The sequence below is a fragment of the Nycticebus coucang genome, chromosome 7 (assembly GCF_027406575.1).
Source record: "Nycticebus coucang isolate mNycCou1 chromosome 7, mNycCou1.pri, whole genome shotgun sequence".
Taxonomy (NCBI): Eukaryota; Metazoa; Chordata; class Mammalia; order Primates; family Lorisidae; genus Nycticebus; species Nycticebus coucang.
The window spans coordinates 119,492,031-119,509,137 of NC_069786.1; the positions used below are offsets into that span (position 1 = coordinate 119,492,031).

Sequence of the window (17,107 nt, forward strand, 5' to 3'; positions counted from 1 at the left end):
AATTAGTGAGGATGGGCCAATGGGTAGAGGAAGTGAAGGTCATTGCTGCTTCCCAGGCAAATGGCAGAGACAAGCACGTAACGGCTTCCGGACCTTCAACAAAGAGTCCTCCCCGATAAAATTCTTTTGGGTCACTAGGAATTGGCATTACACCCTTACCTAGCTTGTGGGGGCAGCTTAGGAAGGTGACAAAGACAACAGATATATGTTGCTTCGCCCATGAGTTTCTTAACTGGCCCTTGAGATTGAGACTCTCTCAATAGGGAAGAAATGACTGCCCACATTAATTGTGTCCCAACCTTTTGTTGACTGACCCAGATCTTTCCTCTGCCCTGAGGTCTTTTGACAGCAAGAAGTGTATCTTCTTCATCATTATAGCCCGGCTGCCCAGCATATAGTAGGAGCTTGGAAGTATCCAAAGCATCAATCAAGACTTAAGAAATAGAAGTCACTGCCTAGCTCCCTTATTCCACAAGCAGTGAAAGGAGTCAGCATTAGCAAGGGTTACTTTCGAGACTCAGGAGCTGTATGAATGCCCAGCATGGTGGAGTGGGTGGAGCTGGACAGATGAGAAGGGAAGTAAGTTGAGTTTTCATTTCCATGCTTTAAACTCTCCCAAATGGCACAGAATCACAGGTGGAAAGAATGTCACCACACCTATGGAGGAAAAATACCCAAGCAGGACTCATTTTTGCATGGTGGGATCTTGTTGGCTTCCAGCTTAGGAAAACAAATGGAGTCATAGCACAAATGGAGTCAGTTAGTTGGGCCTGACTCAGCCTCCTAAATCCCAGGCTCATCTCATATACTAACATGGGAACCACTGCCTTCCACATCTCCCTCTCCGGCTTAAGAGGTGGTGGTTGGGTTTCGGGGAACACAACACTGGGGTGTCTTTGTATCCCTCAGTGACTTCCCTCTCTCTGTGGTATGGTGAATACTTCTGACCATTGCCCCAAACCCCAGAAAACTCACCTGGTCAGGTGCATCCAAGGCTTCAATGCAGCCAAAGGCTTCGCCCTGAGCTCTTGCTTTGATGACTCTCCTGGCAGTCATCTTGGTGGAGTCCAAGTCCAGTGGTCTATGTGGGTTCAAGCACTGGTCTCTCTCTCTTTTAAAATTCTACAAATTACTATACAGCCAGGGCTGAGAGGCTCTTTTCTAAGCAATAAACCACTGGCTCTTTCCCTTTTCTATTCTAATCCATCTAACGGTGGATCCAAAAAATCGCTACCTTGTGCCCTCTGCATCCGTGAGAAACACCAGAAATATGGCTTTTCAGTGACTTGTTACACCCCCTCTCTGGTCCCCCTTTCCTAAGGCTTTGCACCAATCCTGTCTTGAGGCAATCTGTGCACCTCTGGTCCTAGAGTCAAATATCTCCTTGTTCAGCAGATCTTGAGGAGACAGTATAAGAATGTCACTCTTTATTATGTATTCAACAGGCACATACTGAGGACTCATTATGGCTCAGACATGACACTAGGCACCGGGATGCAATGATCAGAGATACTGAAGAGGGGAATCTAGGAAAGGGAGAACCAGCTCACGTCACTGGCATCTGGTGAACAGCCCTATACCCAACTCTGCTTTCTTCCTTTGCTCTCATGCATCGTCTAACACTGACTTCCAGGTTCCTGAGCCCTTGTCAGAGACTGAGGCTGGCCTTATGCTTTTTTGTGGAGGAATATTGCCACCCATTGTTTGTTGTTGTTCTCACTGTTAGACATCAGCTCTCCTGATCCATGAATGATTAAACGCCAAAAGTCATTCACTCAGAGTGGTTGAGCCTCAAGTTTTTGTCACCCAAATAGATTTCCTTCTTATAGATACTTTGGTTCTAGTCCCATGTGCTAATTTAACTCTGAATTATGTAGTTTGAGGACAAGTTCTTCCATGCCATGCTTAAAGAGCATTAATTAATCCTTCTCCTCTTCCATTTAAGACTTCCTAAACTCACGACCATGAGCCAATGACCTTGTCTATGATTCTGGTCCTATATGCCAGCATTAATAAAGATGTTCTCCAATGTCAGAAGTACATTTCCAGATCAGTCTAAATTAAAGACATAAAGCAACATGTTTGTTTCCATCACAGATGTGAAAGATGACATCTATTCCCAGGAAAACTGCTGGCAAGGAGTGACTTAGCAGCTGACAATAGTACAGCCACATTTTAATAATTTTGAGTTCTGGTTTTAAGTTTTTACCTTCACATTTTCCAAATTAAATTAAATAACTATATGGACAAGGGGGGACTGCCCACACGTAATCAGATACAAAAGGTTGAAAGTCTTTAGAGCCCCTAGTCCCAGCAGTTGAGAGTAGGGACCCTAACTGGAAGATGTTAGGTCCCCATTTTCCAGTAGATTAATTAGATATATGTTGTAAAAGAATCAGGAGAAAGAAAGATCTGCAAAGACTTTCAACACGAAAAATACTAGTAGAGCAATAGATTTCAGAGACATGCAGAAATAAGGGAAGGACATAAAAAAGAATATGCAAAGAAGACATGAGCCACACACGGCAAGTTCTGAGATCAGGACACAGAAAGCAAAGTGATAATGTCAGATTAGTTTCTGTTGTGTAACCCAAATCCTGGTGGTAGCATTTCCCTTGTGTCCTGAGAATGGGTGATTCCTTCCTTTTAAAGGCTGTTTTCAACTTGAATTTGGCACGAGGTAAGTTTACATAATAATGTGGGTATTGCGAGCAGCATTTGGAGAAGTAAAATGAAACAGGTTCTGCCACCCAAGCTTGCTTCTGTTCTTACTGGCTATCTGTGACCTTTGCCCAGCTGCTTAACAAATCCGTGTCTCAGCCCACTCATCAGTTAACTGGGGCCCACCTCACAGGACTTTGTGAGGATTTAACAGAAGTGTTCAGGAAAGATTACCTTCCTTTTCTCTTTCTATATTATTTTTGGAATAGACGATTGTCAGAAAAAGAGAAGTATATTTGATCAGAAGGACTAGTATGTGAGCTCAAAACAAAAAAAAAGCATTTTTAAACTTTGGAACATTTTCCAGCTGCACTTCAAGTCCTTGGGATTGTTAGAAAATGAACTCACTTGGTTTCAGCTGATCTGGCCGATGGCTAACACACACTTGAAATATGGACGGTGCAACTGGGGAACTAACTGTGATTTTATTTACTTTTGATTTAAACAGGCACACATGGCTAGTTGCTTCTGAATTGAACAACATCCATTTAGCTGTTCCCAGCCATAAGGTCCTCTCATGCTATCCCTAACTTGAGGACGCAGAAGAACATGAGTTTAAGCACCTACGTCTAGAATTGGATGTCCTGGGTTCAAATCCCTGCTCTGCCACTGGGTGATCTCATTCCAGTCCCTGTGCTCCAGTTTTATATTTCTGTAAAAGAGCAATGCTAATGACATCACCTGCCCCATATGAGAATTTGGGAGGGATGATTAAGTTAATACAAATAAGAGCGTCAAAGGGTATCATGATTATTTCCCCTAAAATAACAGCCCTCACACTTTATCAAGCCCATGTATTTGCTTCTTTGTTTCCCCTCCAGGTTACAAGTATGGCTATTTCACTCCAACACCAAGCACCATGCCTATGAGACTACCGCTGAGTAACTGTGGGAAGAAAGGAAGAAGACAGATGGAGAGAAGGAGGGAAAGGAAGGGAGGAAGGAAGGGAGGAAGGAAGGATAAAGTAGACACAGTAAGCTGCTAACATGAAATGAGAGCTTTAAATAAAAATTTCAGTGGCAATGACCTTTAGAGATGAAGACAGAGCCTGATATTCTGGGGAAAACACACTTCCACGTGACAGTGAGGGATTTAGCAGCGCGGAGAGAACCATAGAGGAAGGAAGGTAGACTGGAGGGTTATTCTAGATTCCACACTTACAGACACATAAACTTCAATCCCTCGAAGTGTGTTTAATAGAGTTTCTTCAAGAGAATACGATTGTGGGTCATGTAACCTTCTTGGTCTATGGTATGTTCTAATCTAAAAGGAACTGTTAGAAGTGAAGTGTCTGTTTTTTGTCGCGCTCCCAGCTGCCAAGATTTTATTTATGCTGCACTCACCAGTTCCCCCAAAAAAGCAGTGTTGGGCAAGTTTTCATAACTGTTTATTCATTATAAATAGTAAATATTTACTGCACTTTTTACATGAAAGACATTTTTTACAACACATCATTGTTGGTTGAGGCTGCAACACACAGATAGTACTTCTTCTGTTCCATCACCCTCTAAGACCAATGTATGAATGAACTTAGGCCTAGGTCTAGTCTCACTAACTCGCTATGTCATAATTCTTAATTCTAAAAGGAATGTGTTTGTGCCTACCTCATTCATGGTTCCAAGAATAGAAAGAAATAAATAACACTGCCTTCCACCTTCCTGTCCCTCTTAACATTGCAAAAAAAAAAAAAAATCAAATTTATTGACATTTGAAAATGTCACCACACAAACATATGTAAACCTCAGTTTGTATAATCATTTAATATTGGATATTGTATAATTTAAAAGTACACGAGAGCCATAGGAACACTTCTGTTCTGGCCCTGCCTTTCATAGAAAAGAGAAGAATGTAAACGTAATCGTTTTAAAAGCGTTATCTTTCTCAACAGGGTCTCTAATCTAAAAGAGCAAGCCAGGTGTTGGTTGTCCAGCAAAAGGTGAACATCGCTGCCCTCTACCACAATGAATTATGGGCTGCGAAAATAAAAGCACCTGCAAAAATAGATTTCTGATTCTGTTCGTCTTGCCTTGGGTCTTGCCAAAGCATCATGAGGTATACAGAGCCGCACACTGACAAGCAGATATGTGAATGCGTGTCGCCTCCTCACCCACCCCCAGGGGCTTCTAAATGAAGATGAATTAGGAAACTATCACACACCTTTCCCCACACCGGAAAAGAAAACAACCTCTTCTTCCTGTTATCCCCGTATCCTGTTAGCAAGACGTATCAGGGACATTTATTGACAGTGAGATTACAAAGGCGGACACCATGACAATTTATTTGGGAGGTCCTTTCCATCTAGACTCGTTTCCTTAAAAGGATGGCATTTTTTATATCAATTTCCAGTGTGTAGAAGTGAAGGATTTCTCTGTGCCCGCTTCAAGAAGTGAGCAGTTTTAAACTTGTAGAAATGCCAGCATTGGATGTCGGATATGATATACTTTAGCACATTCTCCTAATGTATTTTAGAACATTCTGCTTGCCCGAACCCGTCCAGAAAAATCTCAGATACACGTGCTAATGCGCGTGCACACACACACAAATGGAATGTTTTAGCTCCTTGATCATTGGCACTAAAGATCTGGGATATTCTGCTATGTGGCCTTCAAAGGCTGCATTTGTCTTTTCTTGCTCGAGGTCTTCCTCTGTTTCATTGCTTTTGTCCAACAAGTTCAAATAACTTTGAAACCAACTACTGGAGAAAAAAAAATCAATCACTCTCTTTTGTCTCCTGTCAGGGCCCCACATCCCACAAAAAAAGGGTAATTGTTTTTTCTGAGAAGATTCTTCATGTCTAGGCTGGGGACACCAGGAAACAGGGCCAGTTTGAGCTCCCAGTGGACAGTTCTCTTATGCGATATCTGGCTTGAGATAATGAAAGGCACCTGTAAGGGAAACACACATAGCTTTTTAGGTCATGCGGGGACAATGCACAGTCAGGGGCAATATCAGCTACAGGCTGACAATGTCATATTTAATACCATGGTATCAAAGGATTGAAAGTAATATTTTTATTCCTGAGACAAGTTTGACACAACTCTGTGTCCCTGGGATTATACCCCATATGATCCTTGAGCTGACCTCATTAAGAACATGTGTTTCTAATGTTAGGGATTATTTCATTTTGCCCAACCTTTGTGTTTTACCTAGTGGCAATCAGGTTTCACGTCTCAGCAATTAATATCCACAAGATGTTGTTGGCATCAGTTAAGAAAATAATTATACCAGAAGCCCTCGCTGGAACAATCAGCTGGCTTTGCCACAAAATTGATCCTGGGAGATGAGGCAGAATCATGCCTCTCATTGCCCATTTTTAAGCAAGAGTTGAGTTTCTCTCCCTTCCAGGAATAATTGCACCCTAGAAAGTCCAAGGCTTACTTTGTCCATACTGTCCATACTGGTAGCCTGTGACAGGGTCCATACCGTAGCCCGTGGTGCTATAAGTGGGTGGACAATAGGATTGAGATGTTGGCAGACTGTCCAAGCTCTTCATGTGATCTAGTCTTTGACTGCAGCTGGCTGACACGGTGGTGGTAGGTTCCAGGCCCCCAGTGAGAGGGGAGAGCGCATAATCAGTCTGGGGCTGGTGGGGGACTCCACCGTGGTTGGTCAGGAGTCCCATTACCTAAAATAAACAGGCAGATTGGGAGGAGGTTAAAATGCAGAGAGGACTAGGTCATAGCCTAGAGCTGAAAGAATAACTTGAAAATCCCATTTTTTATTTCTCTGGAAATTTGTTCAAGAGCTGTCCAGAAGACTAAAGCCTCGATTCAAAGTGACAGAGATATTACATCATACCCAATGATAAAATCTGACTGCAATTTCAGAAAAAAATAAAAGAGGGAGGCAAAAGGAGGGAAAGGAAGAAGAAGGAACCGAAGGAAGAAGGGAAAAAGAGGTGGAGAAAAAAAGACGTCACCATGTCACCAGTGATAAAATCAGACTAGAATTTCAAAGAAGGGAAAAGAAGGGACAGAAAGAGGAAGAAGTTATATACGTTCATGTAGAAAAAATATTTCATCATTTATTATATCTGGAAGTTTCACATCTGATTTTAAATAGACATTTTCTTATGTTTTTAAAAAGTTAAATGAATCCAAATTGAGGGTTTTTTTCCAGGTATTTGGAGACGTCTGAGCCTGTATAGCGTCCTTCTCAAGAAAGTTCCCCTTCTTATCTTGGCGATCCTCTGGTCCTTAGAAATAATTCCTCCTTCCCTGATCTTCCCTTGTGCTTTATTCCCCCCTCCCACTATATGTTCATGAGTTCAGTCACCTGCTTTCAGTGGTGAGCGCTGTGAGAAGCATAAATTACTCATTCTCTACTTCCCAGCGCCTGGAACGGTGCTTGGTGCCTACGAGGAGCCAAGTGAATAAACGGTAAATGATTCTCCAAGTAACTATCTCCTTTACCCATCCTTTTATTTCTTCTCTAAACCAACATTTCATAGACAAGCAGTGTGAAAAGGAAAGATAAGCTTGAAATATAAACATGTTCTAAAAAGTTCAGTTTTGTAAATAACCCTGGAAAGCAAGACAACGAAAAAAAAAAAAAAACCCAGTGATAACAGAACAGCATTCAGATCAGCATGGTGAAGTGTTTCACAAACTCAAGATCACTGACCCTTACGACACCTGGTGATGGAAATAAGTGGATAATTAATTTTGCAGCTGGAAAACTGCCACACAAGAGAGGACATGATTTTTCTCAACGTTGTACAATTCTGTGGCAGGTCTTAAAGCAACTGCAGAAGAAATCTATTGCTTGGGTGAAAAGCACCCCCAAACACACTGACTTACAAAGTCTTTAAATGCAGGGTCCCCCAATTGTACAATATTTCCATAATAGTCCTGTTTTATTTTAGGAAGTTGGAAGCCTATGAAGATTAAAGTGTGAAAATGAAAACAAGAGCGGGAAGAAATGAGAACCTAGCCCAGCCTCTAAGCCTTCAGGCTAACTGCAAGCAACTCTTCCTCAAAGGTAATCAGGCAATTGAATAAATATCCAGATCTAAGAGTTCCAGCAGGGCTGGGCATCAGGCTCAGGCCGTGAGTGCTAGTTTTGCAACCCAGAAAGCATTCCAACTCCGATTCCAAAAACAAGGAATTTCCACAATTCCTTGTTTGCATAATCCTTATAGCTAAACAAAATCTTCTTAAACTAAAGCTTTAAACCAGACGTCCTCAAACTTTTTGAACAGGGGGCCAATTCACTGTCCCTCAGACCGTTGGAGGGCCAGACTATAGTTTAAAAAAAAAAAAACTATGAACAAATTCCTATGTACACTGCACATATCTTATTTTGAAGTAAAAAAACAAAACGGGAACAAATACAATCACACTGCTTCATGTGGCTCCAGGCCGCAGTTTGAGGACACCCCGCTGTAAACTGATCCATTTTCAATTAGCCCCAAAAGACAAGAAGAGAGAAAGAGAATCTATTCACCACCTACTGTGCATTATCCTCTCTTCCTCCCCTTTAACAGCTCCCTGACCTCCCCTGCCTGCTCCACAGATCCTATTTATGATTTCCTCATCCTTCTTTTATTTGAATTATCGAGTAGTCACAAGAGAAGGTGGGACACTGTGGTAAAACAGCAAGGTAATAATGTCCAAAGTTGAAAAACATCTCAGGGATCTAAAAGTTTCTTGAGATATGTGCTGAAGCATCTTTTTAAAAAAATCTCTAAAAATTAGTTCTATTCTTTAAAAACAATGATCATGTGTGGAAGAGCAGAGTTGTCTTTTACTGGGGATTTAGAGAAAGTAAAAGTCCCAAAATAAATCGGGAAACCGTAGGATTCACTACTCCAGGAAGCTGAACATCCCCAGAATGAGAGCTCTCCCAGGGCCTCACCCAAAACTGTTTGTAGTATGTTAATTTCCTCATTTTAAAAACTTGACCATCACCAAGACTGCATTTAAGTCCAGTCCTGTGTGATTTTCCACCTATCCGGATTCTTGCCTTTGTGCCTTTCTTGGAGCTTACACAGACGATTTTATAGTGTACACTTGGAAATGTCACAAACTTCAATTGATATACTAATTTGTTAAATATTTTATTTCAGTCCAAATTAGGCATGTCTATTAAAAGAAAAGTGTCTTTAGAGGTTGTTCAATGCCAAACACACTCTTTTACAGATCAGCAGTACATGTTTGTCTGCCAGCCTGACGGGCAAGAATGGAGAGAGAAAATAAAAACATGAAAATGTGATTTTTTTTTTTAAATGATAATGACAGAGGGCAAATCTCTTCCCATAAGTAAACTGTATTAAGCAAAAACAAAGACTTTATAAAAAGCAATTCTGTGATTTTTTTCAGTCCCAAGAGGACAGATATCCCACAGTACTGAATGAAAAGAATGTAGGTTTGAAATGAATAGTGTCCTTCAGGAAGATGCTTACTTGAAACTCAGTTAATATCACTTTAAGGGAGAAATGGAATACTCTATATACAGTTATAGTTGAGCTCAGAGTAGAATTTTATTTAAAACATGCACCCTGGGCGGCGCCTGTGGCTCAAGGAGTAGGGCGCCGGTCCCATATGCCAGAGGTGGCGGGTTCAAACCCAGCCCCGGCCAAAAAAAAAAACAAAAAAATAAAAATAAATAAAACATGCACCCTCTCCCATGAGCTATATGTACATTTTGTGATAACCTTCTTTTATGCCCTGCCATACTTTTCTTGTTTGCATAACTTTGAAAACAGCAATAACTTTGTTTATGGTGAGGAAGGGGAGAACCATGAAGATTCAGAAAAGGAAGAAACAAGTCCTTCCTATAAGCAAAAATCAGCTTATGATGTTCCTGGGGCAACTTTTTGGAGTTGCTGCATTAGAAAATTGTTTAAGATAGGATTTAACTCTAAGACCTTGAAATATATCTATCGAAGGATGGAGGAGATTCCCTGTCTGTGGGGTTATATTCTAGGGCAATAGAAAAGTGGTTCCTCAAGACTTCCGGGACAGAGTACTATTAAGACATCTTAGAACATGACCCAACTAGGAAGCCTGCCTGCTGGCTCTTCCACTGTCACCATGATGACATCGGAAACTAGTGAGGGCAACTATTTTAGCAAGCTCAGCAGTCCAGCACTTGCAGTGGCTGATGTGAGGGAATAAAAAGGACCAGAGACCAGTTATCTTTGGTCTCTTTGAATTCCCTGATAGAGTCCATGAGCTAGTCACATTATTATAATTGTAATCTCAGGAATTGTGTAACGATGGGGAATGAGGCACAGATCTTTCCCTATATTAGGTTTGAAATTTGCAGTAATAAATAACTATAATGTGATTCATTTCACTATTCCACATTGAGAAAACTTGGGAAATATATCCCCATTTTAATAACCTGTCATTTAAAAATTAAAAAGGACATCTGTGTTGGGGGGAAGTGAATATATCAATAGAAAATGCATTGCTTTCCCCTAACATAGTTTAAAACCTCAAATCTCAATGGAAGGGTCCCATTACACTTTTATGTATGTTTTCTTAAAAGCTATTTTGTGTTTCATGTGGTTGACTTGGAAGCTAAGGAAATTTCTTTTTGTACACAAAGAAGTTGGTAAACGAACTTCTTAGAATTCCCTCAATATGGTTATGGAATGTCTTCCAATCATTTTTTCTTTTTAAGAATATTTTCAGAATTTCTCTTATAATGCTTTTCTTATAGCAATTTGTAATTCAAAGACTAAAATAAAGTCTTCCTTTATTGTAAAGTGGACTTTTCTTTCCTGCTCTCAAACCATTAGCAAGCTATTTCTGTCACAGGACTGGCATTTTTTTTTTTTTTTAATTTGAGGGGGGAATGAAGCTCAATTGCCTGGTTTTCACAATTTCACAAAAAAAAGAAACAAATTTAAGGCAATCCAAGTTCTAGCCCCTGGATGCTGATCACATTCTTATTAAATGCCGGGTAAACCCAGGAGATGTAATCAATGACCAGGAAAAATTTTCCATTAATAAAGACCTCTGTTCTGTCCCATTAGAAAAGGAAGTGAGTGGAGCCATTTCTTTTTATTTCTAGTTGTGAGAGATCTGAAAAAAAAATCTTTTAGGCAGATTTCTAAATCCATACCTCTAAAATGTTTCTCAGATACCCTTTCTAACTTATTTCGTGGGTAACCTTGAAAAACAAATTCTAATTCTCAGAATCTTGTGCCCACACTTTTTCTGCCTGTTCCTCATCCTTCTGCATTATTAGAGACATCTTCTGAAGATCACTTTAACTCATTCTCAAGTTTCAGAATTACAAACAGGTTGTTTATATCTTGATTGGAAGATTTTATGGTTCAGGAAAAACAAACTCTTTACAATTGCTTCATGCCATATTTCTCTTGCATTAATTTTCCTATAGTAAGATTAAACATAAAAGATAAAAAAAAAAAAAAACTATGGGCCAAATTAAGATTTACATTTAAAATGATGTGTCTGGAAAATATTTGTCTTGGCATAAGAGTTACGGTTTTGCCGCCAGTTCAAAATGCTCAGAGCTTATCAGAAATCTAAAATGATTTAGCAAATTACGCTGTACATCGAGGTGCTTCTATTTTCCTTAGTAAGAATCCTGGTTCATATGTTTATTTTCTTTTTCACTCTAAAAAATCAGATGTTCTTCTAGTTTAACATTTAATAATATACATTTCGTTGCTTTTTGAAAAATTATTGTGAATTACAGCTTTGTACAATGTAAAAGGGCTTTTTTTTTAGCCTCACCATACGCTTCCCTTCAAAAGTCTACTGACTACATTTTTATTTGCATATAATGTATATTCAGAGCCAAGCAAAAATATTCAAATGTTCATCCAAATATTCTTTGCTAATTTGGGTGTTACTGAACCCATCTGATGGTTACATTTCAGTGATTGTATCTTTTAGGCTAAAAGCCTAAATTTAAACAGCAGAAACTTCTGAAAATGTTGTCTTCAGATTCAAATGCCTTAGGAATTATCCTGCAGTTGATTAGAATCAAATAATTAGATTTTTGCTCGTGTCTGTTTGAAAGCTCTAAGAGGGAAGTTGCCTGAAGGCAGAAGTTTTTTTTAAGGTATGTCAGGCGACCTTCTCACCCATCTTAAGAGTTATAAAAAAGGCATGGCTGATCTTTACCTAACCAGATAGAAAACCAGTGCCTATAAAATGCCCAGCTAGATATATCCTTATTTTTTATTTTAATCCTTAAACCACATTTTACTAATAGCTATATTTAATGCCTGATGAAAAAGATGAAGAGTGCCAGACAAGTGTGGTTCATATGTGGTATGTATTCTCAAATTTTATTTCTAAAGAATACAGTAAATGTTGTCTCCGTTAAACTCTAACAGATATATTTGCTTCTTTCTCTAACTCAGTGACCAATTACAGAAATAACTTTTATTTTTATCAATTCTTTAGAATATTGTTTCTCAGTAGAGCTAAGCTGTTAAATTGACAGCAATATTCTTTAGGGACCGATGACTAAAATAGAGGGTGGCCATTAAGTTCGTGTGCAATTTAAAATAGTGTACTATTTAACATTGCACACAAAATTTATGGTCAGTCTGTATAAATCTATGCAAAGAATTAGCATAGAAATGGCTTTAGTAGGCATATACATATACTGACCTGACAGTTAAGTTCACAAACTCTTCTGAGAAAAAGTGCTATATACCTCATTGTTGAATATTACTACAGTTACCTAGAAGATCTGGTGACTGTAATGATATTCAGCAATGATGATGTAGCACTTTCTCTAGGATGAGTTTGTGAACTTAATTGCCCAATCTCCTATACACACACACACACATAGTTTATTTCAGGCTAATGGTGAATAACCATATCATGTCTACCTATTATCAGTAAAATAAAATCCACGAAAGAAAAGCTTATTCCACCTAAATAAAAAGTATGCCAGTTAATACAGTCAGTATTTGACTATGTTAGACCCACCATGGTCATAATAAAATTCTCATATGTTTTAATTCATTTACGCATGCCTGCATTTAATATGCTTTGTGACCATGTCTACAATTAATATGATTTATGAGAAAAGTACATGTGTGATATGGGGGGGGGCATAGCATATATACTTTTTTCTTGTATGAATGAAAAATATAACAAAACAGCTCAAGGAAAATTGTTGGCCGTTAGCATATTAAGATGGACTGACGGAGGCCTGAGTAAACTTGAGGGAGTTAATGATATCCTCTTATCTGACCCTGACACATTTGCAGCATGTAATTTACAGAAGCTCTGTCCAGGGAATCTTGACAAATGCTCCTAAGGATGTCAGGGCAATGTTCCATTCTAATGTAAAACAGATGTGGGTCAGATACCCTCATTCATCACTTGACATGGAGAGTCTCGAGCTCTTTCTGAGAGGAATGGCATTACCTGCTGTTAGCTCTTCTCATTTCAGGAAATTTCTCACAACCACAGTAGCCCTCTAAAGAGTGCGCACTCAAACCTATCACCATTTCAAAAACCAGTCTGAGAACATGACTGTGGAAAATCAAACATATATCTTGGTTTCATTTCATGACTACGTCAGGATACATTTGCTAAATATTAATTGATCGCTTGAGACTTCGAATTTTGAGTATAGAAAAGAAAATGCTCTATGATTGGGCATCCCATAATACTTCGAGGAGATGATCTTTAAACATGTCTCTCTCTCATTCATTGCCCATAAACTAAACTTGCATTTAAGAACATGCAGGACTGATTTATCCTAATAAATTCATAAATGCATACCTTGCTGAGCCTTAAGTGCACAGCTTTGATTGAGACTCATAAATGACTTATAATAACCTGAACATAAGGGTTTCAACTCTGCCACCCTAAGGAAAGAGATTTGGGGGCTATATTGTTTTCTTTTTCCCAAAATTATTTCCCTTCTACTCGATACTCTAACAATAGGTAGGGCAGACATTCTGAAAATGGTTACCTAGCTCAACAAGGAAATTCCTGCTTCTTTCTTCCAAATTGGGTATGATGTAGGCAAAAAATTTCTGTGGCTGCTCCAAATCTATATCGTAAGACTCCATCTACCAAATGTCTGAAGACTATAGAAAGGAAATTCCCCTACTCTTCTCTTCATGTGAAAGAAGATGTGTCCTTAAGATAAAGGAAAAAAAAAACTGAGAAGACCTAGTGATACTGATTTAAGTGAGATATGGATGAGTAGATGTCGGGGGAAAATACTTCTATTAACCATGGAAAAGTGAAGAAAGGTCTTGTGAAGTCGAAAAATGAATGTACTCTTTTAGAAATGCTTAATGGTTTGTTTCACAGGTTCTGTGGTAAGAAGAAAAAGCATTCATCTATGATGCACAGAAGCTATAGCAACTCTACAGAGGTGAGACAACATCTGAGGACACAGTCTTCCAGGGCCAAGAAACTACCATGCTGCTAAGCTAAATCCTATTCACCTTAATTATAATGACACTATGTTCTTTTTTCCACCTGAAAACGTATTTGTCGTAAGTTGGGCAGTGGCCATGTCTCTTACTGCACAGGAAACCTGGCAGCATTCAGGGCCCACAGTGAAGCAGAAATTAAGTCCACTCCTACAAATCTTAACAAAACAAAATCCTTGTAATCTAGTGATTAAAAAGAATGCTCCTCAATGGATTAACTCAAAATTACTGAGGTTATCCCTTATATTCCAAAATCTTTCCATTTTACCTATTATTTTTGTGAACTTTATCTTTTGCTGTTAAGAGAGAAGTGTCGCTGTGCATCAGATTCCCCTGCCTTTAGGGTAATAGCACACTTCTAATTTATTCAGTATCTAGCACAATAGAAGATGGACTGTATATTTTCAAAAATGTGTTCATGTCAATAGGACTTTTACAGTAAGTCTTATTTCAGTAAGAATAAAAAAAGGAAAACAATAGGCCAAACCTCCTCCCTGCCATCCCTCCTCATCCCTCCTCTTCCCTGGAATGAAGAAGGATGGTTGCTCTTATTGTCCTTGTAGTTATGGATCCTCATGTTATTGTCATCTGAATTAGTCAAACAAAACCAATCTTAGAACATTGTATTTCTAGAGACCATCGTATCCAGGCACATTGAATTACTGTATTCTGAATGGACATCAATATGAATCCTTACTTCTTTCAAATATCTAAGTGGAAGACTTGAGAACACTCCAGTCTTTAGTCACTCAGCTTCCACACTTGCTTTATTTTGTAAGGCTTCCAGAGCCTTCAGTAAGCTGTACATTGAAACACTGAAAGTAATATGATTTGTGACTTTTACCAGATTTTTTCATTGTGTTTTTCCCCAAAACCATTATATCAAGGGAACAAGCCTTTATTATGAGGCTTGACATGATTTCCAGGTATTCAAATAGAACCATTCCTCTAGATCTAAAAGCTCATAGTGGGGAAGAGTGGATACATTATAATCAGTACAGTATGGTTGTGTTTTAATAAGATGTAAATACAGTAATGTGGCACCAACACAGGGTAAAACAAGAAATTCTGCCTAGCAGAATCCTAGAAAAATGGACATTGAGCTAGAACCAAGGAGTCATAAAACAGAGGATCAGCTCTACAGGAGGTTGTTTTTTGTTTCGTTTTGAGACAGGGTCCTGCTGCTCTGTTATGTGGTCTAGAGGGCAGTGGTATCATCACAGTTCACTGCAGCCTCAATCTGCTGGCTTCAAGTGATCTTCCCAAAGTTCTGGGACTACGGGAGTGAGCCACTGCCCCACCCCTGCACCTCCCCATCCTGTCTGCAGGTGGTATTTTTAAATCTCAAAGCCGATGAAATAGTTTAGCTAGAGTTTCTTAACCCAAGCTGTCCAAAATGAGTCATCAGTATTTTGTGAAAAGGAAAGGTTAGCTATTTCTTTAAATAATGCTTGCTTTCTCCATCCATGCAGTGCTAAGGATTGCTGCGCAGTCATCTCACAGCAGAGAAGCACTCCCTTTGAGGTAGAAATACTACCCATGATGCTATGAAGTGCCCTGTCTCCAAAGGTCTCCCAATTCGCTGTCTGTTCCATTGATCAGCAGGGATAATGCAATCTCTAATCTCAGAAACTCCAGTTTACTGAACTCAAGCTAAATGTCAAGAGCAATTTTTAAATAACATACTATACATTGAAAAATATACACCTCTGATGAAACCCAGACTGTTTTGCAGGGACAGATTCTTTAGGGAAAAAAAAAATAGTATACAACTAATGACTGAATCAAGTCTTCTATGTTTGTAGTACAAAGCATACATTCAGCCCCTAATTGAATAAATATGCAAGTATTCAGATTTCTGAAGATATTGCCATTTTGCAAATGCAGTAATAAATTAAAAGCTTTACATTGCATTCCAACCACATATAAAGGGTTGATTCAAGCTATTGGTCCCACTCTAGTATCTAGCATAGGTTATCTGTGTATTATTGACTACAAACTTTTTATTCTAATAGCTTCATTAGAGACTAAGCAATCACACTCACTTTTTTTTCTCTCCTCAATAGCAAGAGGAATTCAAATGGGCTTAAAAACATGAGGGCTGTTGCATTTGACTGGCCCGATGTATAGAAGAACATCGCTGACAGGGTTTCTACTAAATCAGCTCAGCAGACACACAAAAATTTAATTCAACAAGAAAGATTTGCTTGTGGCTCATTTCAGTGACATAAGGTGGGATCCAGTCACTGCTGCTACTTCCTCCCTTTCTTTAAAAAGGAGATTTTGGCTAAGTAGGAGATTTTGGCTAGTCAGGAGATTTTGGTTGTTTCTCTCATAATTCACCAAATCAACTAACTCCAGAGGCTATGACTAGAGCTGACATAAGCCAGGGCTCTTCTCAAGTTCTTTAAGCATAGCAACCACAGCCTTCAGAGAAAAACCAAAGGCACCAGCTCGATTACAGCCTGCACTGATTCAACGGGGAGATTAACAGCAGTGTTTTCACCAGGAGCAGAGCATCTCAAAAACCCACCATGGCAGAGTGGGAACATGCAAGAACAGCCCATGGTTATTCTGGTGTAGCTGAAACGGGCTCATTTATGATCATAAACATCCTTGAGCCTTCATAAACATGGAGGCTTCTGAAGCCCTGGTAATGAGCTCGTGAATTCCTTTAGAAAAGAAACAGAACGCTGTGCAAGCCTTTCAGAGGCTGCCACTTTTGTACAAAACATCTCTCTGTCCCACCTTTGTTTGACACCCAACAGATCTCTTTAATCAAAATCACTCCTTTTTGTCCCACAGATGAATTTCTGGAAAGTGTAAAGGGAAGGATAGATCTCCATTGGGAAGTGGATTGGTGGCAGGCCACCTGCGTGTCTGGTTCTTTGCCATGATAAAAGTAGGCTGAGGGTACAGAATTTGCAACCTGGGTGTCAAATGGACAAAACAAATGGCTTATCGGCAGGAGTAGCATCGAGTACCTGGAAGTGC

General features: G+C 39.3%; 1 protein-coding gene across 1 annotated transcript in view; it reads right to left on the minus strand.

Moving 5' to 3' along the window:
* Positions 1-4,914: 4,914 nt before the first annotated feature.
* The window catches only part of PAX3 (paired box 3), a 100,447-nt gene continuing 88,254 nt past the window's right edge, over positions 4,915-17,107 (minus strand). The window contains exons 8-10 of the mRNA XM_053597275.1: positions 6,100-6,346; positions 5,576-5,606; positions 4,915-5,413 (exon numbers count right to left, since the gene is read on the minus strand). Coding sequence (XP_053453250.1) covers positions 5,239-5,413; positions 5,576-5,606; positions 6,100-6,346 — 453 coding nt within the window. The 3' untranslated portion in view covers positions 4,915-5,238. The remainder of the gene's footprint in view (positions 5,414-5,575; positions 5,607-6,099; positions 6,347-17,107) is intronic.